The sequence below is a fragment of the Sciurus vulgaris genome (assembly GCF_902686455.1).
Source record: "Sciurus vulgaris genome assembly, chromosome: 10".
Taxonomy (NCBI): domain Eukaryota; kingdom Metazoa; phylum Chordata; class Mammalia; order Rodentia; family Sciuridae; genus Sciurus; species Sciurus vulgaris.
This window is the reverse complement of record NC_136470.1, coordinates 117,261,020-117,268,707: the sequence shown is the minus strand read 5'-3', so window position 1 is coordinate 117,268,707 and position 7,688 is coordinate 117,261,020. Positions and strand designations below refer to the sequence as shown.

Sequence of the window (7,688 nt, the reverse complement as noted above, 5' to 3'; positions counted from 1 at the left end):
TCTCTATCTCTAGCCTTGGGTCCAGGGCCTTCACAGGGGCGTTTACACTTCAAAGGGACATGGTTAGGTCCCAGGCAAAGTCCTTTACATTCCAAAAGGAAGGAGTAAATGGTGCTAGTTTTCCTGAAACCCAGTTGGCGGGAAGGCAATTCTCCTAGACACCCGTTCTTACAGACAGCGTCGTCGGTTTACTTTATATTCAGAGCTGGCTCAGTAACTCACTACAGATATACACCCGTGCTCCTGGCACACCCTGAGCTTCCTAAGTGTCCTGAACATTCTCTGTGTTCTCTTGCAAGGCCCCGACGACGAAGACGAGATCATCCACGACGAGATCAGCATGACCACAGAGACTGCCGCTGTGTTCATCCAGGCCTGGTGGCGAGGCACGTTGGTGCGCCGCACACTGTTGCATGCTTCCCTCAGGGCGTGGGTCATCCAGTCCTGGTGGAGGCAGACGCGGGTGAAGCTGATGCAAAATAGGCGGCGGAATGCGCTGGAGTTCTATGCACGGAGAGAATGGGCAGCCGTCACGCTGCAGGCATGGGTCCGAATGTGGCGCATACGCCAGCGATACTGTCGTTTGCTAAATGCTGTCCGCATCATCCAGGTCTATTGGCGCTGGCATAGTTGTCATACCCGTGGTTTTATTCAGGGAGACTATGATCTCAAAGAAAACCAATTGAATATTCAACTTGAAATCTCTCTGGGCTCACAAGCTTGTAAGGTGCAACAACGCATACCCCTTCCATTAAAAGAATGATCAGGTCTGCTCCATCCGCGTCCCCAGTTGTCTTTATCAGACATATTTCCAGGAGGTCATTGTTGGAGCTTATGATGGCAGATACTGTAGGCAACTCACAAATCAGCTCTGAGGAATCAGCAGGGGTTGTCTGGTTATAGGTGAGTAAGGCTTTGGAGAGCATGGGTATTGCATGAACAGAATCAGAGATCCATTAGAAATATTTGACATAGGTGAGAGTCACCAAGTGGATCAATGCCAGGGAGACTATTGTAAGTAGTGCCCCTTGTAGCCCCTTGGAGGCCTGCATCATTCTTTGCTCCCCTTCTCTTCCTCCTCCTCCTCTTGTTTTTTTTTTTTTTTTTTTTTTTTTTTTTGTACAATTTTTTAAGAATTATTTTAAGAATTATGGTAAAACATGAAAACTTACCATTTTAACTTTTAAAATGTACTGTCCAGTAACTTAAGTTCAATCACGTTGTGTCATCTTTACCACCCTTCATCTCCAGAACTTTTTTGCAGTTTCCAAAGCTGACTTTGAACCCATTAAACAATAAATCCTCATCCTTCCAGCCCCTTGCAACCACCGTTCTATTTTGTCCCCGAATCTGACTAATCTAGATCCCTCATAAGAGTGGAATCATACAAATTGACTGCTTGTTTCACTTACCATAATGTCTTCAAGGTTCATCCATGTTGTAGTATCTGACAGATTTTCCCTTTTAAGGATGAATAATACTCCTCTGAATGCATATGCCACATATTATTTAACTATTCATTTGTCAATTGATATTTGTGTTACTTCCACCTTCTTGCTATTTGTAATGCTACTATGAACGTGGATATATCAATATCGCTTCAAGTTCCTGCTTTTGGTTGGGCCTGGTGGTCCATGTCTGTAATTCCAGATACTTGGCAGGCTGAGGCAGTAGGATCACAAGTTCAAGGTCAGCCTGGTCGACTTGACAAGACCCTGTCTCAAAAATAAAATACAAAAGGGCTAGGGCTGTAGCTTAGTGGTAGAGCACTAGCCAGAATGGGTGAGGCCCTGGGTTCAATCCTCAGTACCGGGGTCGGGGGGATCCGCTTTCAATTTGGATAGATACCCAGAAGTGGAATTGCTGAATGGCAATTATGGTAAGTGAAACAAGCAGTCGATTTGTATGATTCCACTCTTATGAGGGATCTAGATTAGTCAGATTCGGGGACAAAATAGAACGGTGGTTGCAAGGGGCTGGAAGGATGAGGATTTATTGGTAAGACTATTGGGAATTTTTTGAGGAATGGCTGCGTTGTTTTCTACCGTTCCTGCATCATTGTGTACTCCCACCAACAGTACACAAGTTTTCCAATTTTTCCATATTCTCACACTTGTTTCTGCTTTCTCCATGTAGCCCTCCAAATGGTTTTGAGGTGGTATCTTGTTGTGTGTGTGTGTGTGTGTGTGTGTGTGTTTACAACTTGATATCATTGATTCCAAAGCATTATACTAATTTTCATAGTATAATTATAGATAACAATAATTATCTTTTCACACTTATATTTCATTAATTACTCAGTATTTTTTAAAATTATAAAAGTATAGCTGGAATAAACAAGTGTGGGAGTTGACAAATAACTGTGTGTGTTTGTCACCTTTTTGTTGCGCTGATCAAAATGCTTGATGAGAACAATTTAGAGGAGGAAATGATTATTTTGAGTTCACAGTTTCAGAGGTTCAGTTCACAATCAGCTGACTCTGTATCTCTGGGCCCAGGTGAGGTGGAGCATCATGGCAGAAGGGCATGGCAGAGGAAGGCTGCTCATCTCATGGTAGCCAGGTACCAGACAGAGTGGGAGGAGCCAGGGGCAAAATATCTAATCCCCAAGTCATGCCCTCAGTGACCCACTTCCTCTAGCCATGCCCCCCTACCTATAGTTACCACTTAGTAATCCTTTCAAATTATTAAGCAGTTGCATGAACTAATCTGTTGATTAGGTTGTGGTTTTCATAATCATTTCACCTCCTGCATTAAGATTGGAATTTGGGGGTACTCCTCATTTCAAAATATAACCTCCTGGTAAAGTATATCTCTCAACTGGTGGGTGCATAATTGCTTGGGTACCTAATTAGACATAAAAGAAATCAGTATATTTGTGGGCCTTGGTCAATCTCAGTGTGGTTTTGATGTGCATTTTCCCAATGATTAGTGATGAGCATCGTTTCATATTCTTGCAGGCCATTTGTTTGTCTTCTTTGGAGAAATGTTTCTTTAAATTCTTTGCCCTTTTTGTGATTTTCATTTTAACTTATTTAATTTTAAATTACTTTTTTAGTTTTTTTTTTTTTTGTCAACACTTGTGAAATTGTTACATGTAGGTCCCATTTCATGATTAACAAACCAACAAGAAATTCCAGTTGGAATTTAAACTGTTTCAGTCATCACTGTACTTAAGACCCATGGTATTAGTATCTAATGCCATTTCTCTTCAACAACTAATATGGCATCTAATTTATAATAAAATATATTAAGCCTCCTGGTATGTTTAAATTGCATTGAATGAAGGTTAAGCAAAAGATTGGCATGCCAAGCCAAATTCTAGCAGAGGATTACACGAACAAGCAATATTATAGATAGATGCTGTTTGTTATATATCAAATAATTAGTTTAAAAAATGTTTATGGGCACATAGTCAAACTGTACTTAGAGAACCCTCAATTTAGGGTCAATCATTGGTTTATTTAAATGTAAGTACATTTGCTAGTTTTCAAGATTACCACTAGGGAAAATATTATTATTATTATTATTATTATTATTATTATTATTATTTTCAGTGCTGGGGATTGAACCCAGGGCCTTGTGCTTGCAAGGCAAGCACTCTACCAACTGAGCTATATTCCCAGCCCAGGGAATTCTAATAATTAAGTTGAACAGTTATATCAACTGACCTAAATCAGTACCATGAAGGATTTCTAAATGTATTTTATCATGTACTTAATATAACTTGTCATGTTAATGTTATCAGTACTAGACTGCAGACAAGATTAGTTAAGAACTATGCAGAAGGGCTGGAGTTGTGACTCAGTTGTAGAGTGCTTGTCTAATGTGTGAGGCACTGTGTTCGATTCTCAGGACAGCATACAAATAAAATAAAGGTCCATCAACAACTAAAAATATATTTAAAAAAAAGAATTGTGCAGAATACCTGAAAATCCTACCTTTACCCTGTATACATTCACATTATCTATTTTTTTTCTCTTCAAACCATCCCTTAGGCCAAATGCTACTTTCCACCAGCTCTTAAGATTCCCTATCAACAACTGGGCATGGTGGTGCATGCCTGTAATTCCAGTGATTTAGGAGGCTGAGGCAGGAGGATTTCAAGTTTGATGGCAGCCTTAGCAATTAAGTGAGACCTCAGCAACTGAACAAGACCCTGTCTCAAAAAATAAGTAAATAAATAAAAAGGGCTGGGGATATAGCTCAGTGGTAAAAGCACCCCTGGGTTCAATCCTCAGTACCAAAAGAAGCTTATCAGAATAAACTGCATTAAAGATAGTACTGGGGGAGTTTTCTAGATGGTGGAATGGAGAAGGTTGCTTTTCTGGCTGCTCCATGATATGAAACCAAGGAAGCAGACAGGTAGCTTCTCAGCAAGGTAGGCAAACAAAAAAAAGGGGTGGGGGGACTTTACTGTAGTTTAATACTGAATATTGAAAGCAGATCTGGAACTCGGGAGGTTGGATATAATAAAATAAGAAATCTGCAGCCCCATAGCCACTTCTGTGGCTGGAGGCACCAGCCAGAGTGGTCCCTCCATGAGCAAAGTGGAGGGATAAGGGAATTAAAGAAATCCACATATTTAGCATGCCTGAGGTGTGTCTGGGGGGATGGAGAGTTTAGAGATCAAAGACACTGCCTGACTAAACTGAAAGGTACATTGCACAATATCCTTGTGCGGAAAAGAAGCCCCATCTCTTTTGGTTGTGTGCAGAGGACAAAGGAAGGAATGCTTTTGCAGCTGTGGCATGGGGGCCAGCAGCTGAGGGGGCCAATTCCTGGCAAACCCAAGTTGGGCCTGAAATACAGGTCTGACAAACTCACACTGTGTGACATAAGTGTCTCCTAAGTGACCAGGAGAAAACTCAAACATGAAGAGAGGTTTAGACAAGGGACCACATGTTGAAGAAACCACCTGGCTTTCTCCCTCCCCCTCCAATCTGGCTGCATGCATGCAGGACCAGCTGGGAGAGATGCATCTGGCCGGGAATTCGAAAGGGCAGGGTGGGAGAGATTGAGTTTGGAGACTGAGCCTGACACCAGGAAAATGGGGTCTGCAAGTGACATAGTGGACCAAGGATTGGCTCCTCCACCACATGAGGGGCATCCAGGGGAGATCCCTGGATGCAGTCTTCTGGCATGGACTGGCAATTGCTGGGTCCTGGAGGTGCTGATTTAAAATCTCCAAACCAATTGGCTCTCAGGGATGATCCTGGAGCCTAAACCCCACCTCCAGGAGTTCCACCTAAGGATTACCTCTCTCACTCTGGCAACACCACTCTGAAAGTGGAGCAAATATCACACTCCAGATAACCCCCCCCAACATTGCTGAGAAGGGAAACTGAGGACCTTTTGAATGCAAAAGGAAATAATTCTTTAACTTTTCATTGAGATCTCTTTTCCCCCCTCTTTTTTCCTTTTCTCTTTTTAATCGTGACCTTAATTGTTCATGGACATTAATACATATTCACATTTGTTTTTTCTCATTTCTAGCATTTTTGATACCAGTTATTTTCATGGATCAGTTTTTTGAGGACTAGGATGTTTGATTAGTATATTTCAGTTTTGTTTTATATTCTTTTATTTTTGTTTTTAATTTTTAAAAATTTTACTTTATATTTTTTCTCTCACTTTTCTGTTGCCCTTGATTTTCTTTCTTTATTTCTTTTTAGTTGTAGATGGACACAACACCTTTATTTTATTTATTTACTTTTATGTGGTGCTGAAAATTGGACCCAGTGCCTCACACATGCTAGGCTCTTAACAACTGAGCTACAACCCCAGCCCCTCCCTTGATTTTCTTTCTTCTGTTAACAGCCAATCTCTATTGTTCTCTTTTACTTTTTCTTTAATTTTTAACTTCTATTCTCTCATCCTCCCTCAAAATCATCACTACAGCACTCTGTTCTCTCCCTGTCCACCATTCAAAGTGTACACCCTTTTGCAAACTTACTGTTTTTACTGTAGACAATAACTTATAACATTTCTGTTTATTGTGACAATTAACATTGTTGTATGATAGCAGGAACTATTTGGTTTAATGCTGTATATTGTTTGCATTTGTTGTTATTATTTGCCTCCCCCTAAGTGGTGAAGTACTGGAAACTTTCAGGGACACTATGTCTACAGGGTAGAATCTCTACTGCCTCAGATTCATAATGTTAGATGGGTAGACACACAAATGACATGAAAAAGCAAGGGAAAAAATCACCCCAAACAAACCAAGATACTTCAATAGCAGAATTCATAGACATCACAGTGGAAGAAGTGTCAGAGGAGTTTAGAATGTAAAGCTCTGCAAGGTAAAGGATGATATAAGAAGTGAAATAAGAGAGAATATACAGGAAGTGAAAGATCACTTCAATAAAGAGATAGAGATTCTGAAAAAAATCAAGTAGAAATCTTCAAAATGAAGGACTCAATAAGTCAAAGTAAAAACTCAATGGAAAACATCACCAACAGATTAGACCACTTGGAAGACAGAGTTTCAGTCAATGAAGACAAAATATGTAGTTTTGAAAATAAAGTTGACCATAGAGAAAAGATGTTAAGATACCATGAACAGAATTCCAAGAAATATGGGATAACCTGAAAAGATCAAACTTAAGATTTATTGGTATAGATGAAGGCATGGAGATACCAACCAAAGGAATGCACAATCTTTGCTGAGAAGGGAAACTGAAATAATGTCAGAAAATTTCCCAAATGTAAAGTATGAAATGGAAAACTAAATACAGGAGGCTTACAGGACCCCAAATATACAAAGTTATAACAGATCAACACAAAGGCACATTATTCTGAAAATGCCTAATACAGAACAAGGATAGAATTTCAAAAGCTGCCAGAGAAAAATGTCAGGTTGCATATAGAGGGAAGCCAATCTGGGTCTCAGCTGATTTCTCAATCCAGACCCTCAAAGATAGGAGGTCTTAGAATAATATATATTAAGCTCTGAAAGAGAATGGATGCCAGCTAAGAATACTACATCCAGAAAAATTAAGCTTCAGAATCAACAATGAAATAAAAATCTTCCTTGATAAACAAAAGTCAAAAGAAGTCGCAACTAGAAAGCCTGAACTACAAAACATAAGAAAATATTTCATGAAGAAGAAATGAAAAATAAAACTGAAAACCAGTAAAGGGAGGAACCACATTAGAAAAATAATCAAAGGAGAAACTACTTCAAATTAAAAGCCAGAAATAACAAAGTGATGGGGAATAAAAATCATATCTTAATAATAATATTGGATGTAAATGGCTTAAACTCATCAATCAAAAGACATAGACTGTCAGGTTGGATTAAGAAAAACAAGACCCAATAATATGCTGTCTTCAAGAGACTCACCTCATAGGCAAAGATATCCACAGACTGAAGGTAAAAGGATGGGAAAACACATATCATTCACGTAGATCTTGTAAACAAGCAGAGGTTTCTATCCTCATATCAGATAAAGTGTAATTAAAGCCAATGTTAATAAAAAAGGACATTTCATACTGCTTAAGGTAATTATACATCAACAGGACATAACAATCATAAATATTTATGCGCCAAACAATGGAGTATCTATGTATATCAAACAGACTCTTGCCAATTTCAAGAATCAAATAGAGCACAACACAATAATACTGGGTGACTTTAACACACCACTCTCACCACTGGATAAATTCACCAAACAAAAACTAAA

The 7,688-nt window shown here is 39.4% G+C and overlaps 1 protein-coding gene across 1 annotated transcript; it reads left to right on the top strand.

Moving 5' to 3' along the window:
* Positions 1-340: 340 nt before the first annotated feature.
* On the top strand, positions 341-763 carry LOC306670997 (IQ domain-containing protein F5-like; the record flags this gene model as incomplete). The annotated part of the gene is made up of 1 exon (XM_079156066.1): positions 341-763. One exon carries the CDS (start codon positions 341-343, stop codon positions 761-763), a length of 423 nt encoding a protein of 140 aa, XP_079012192.1.
* Between the last annotated feature and the right edge of the window lie 6,925 nt (positions 764-7,688).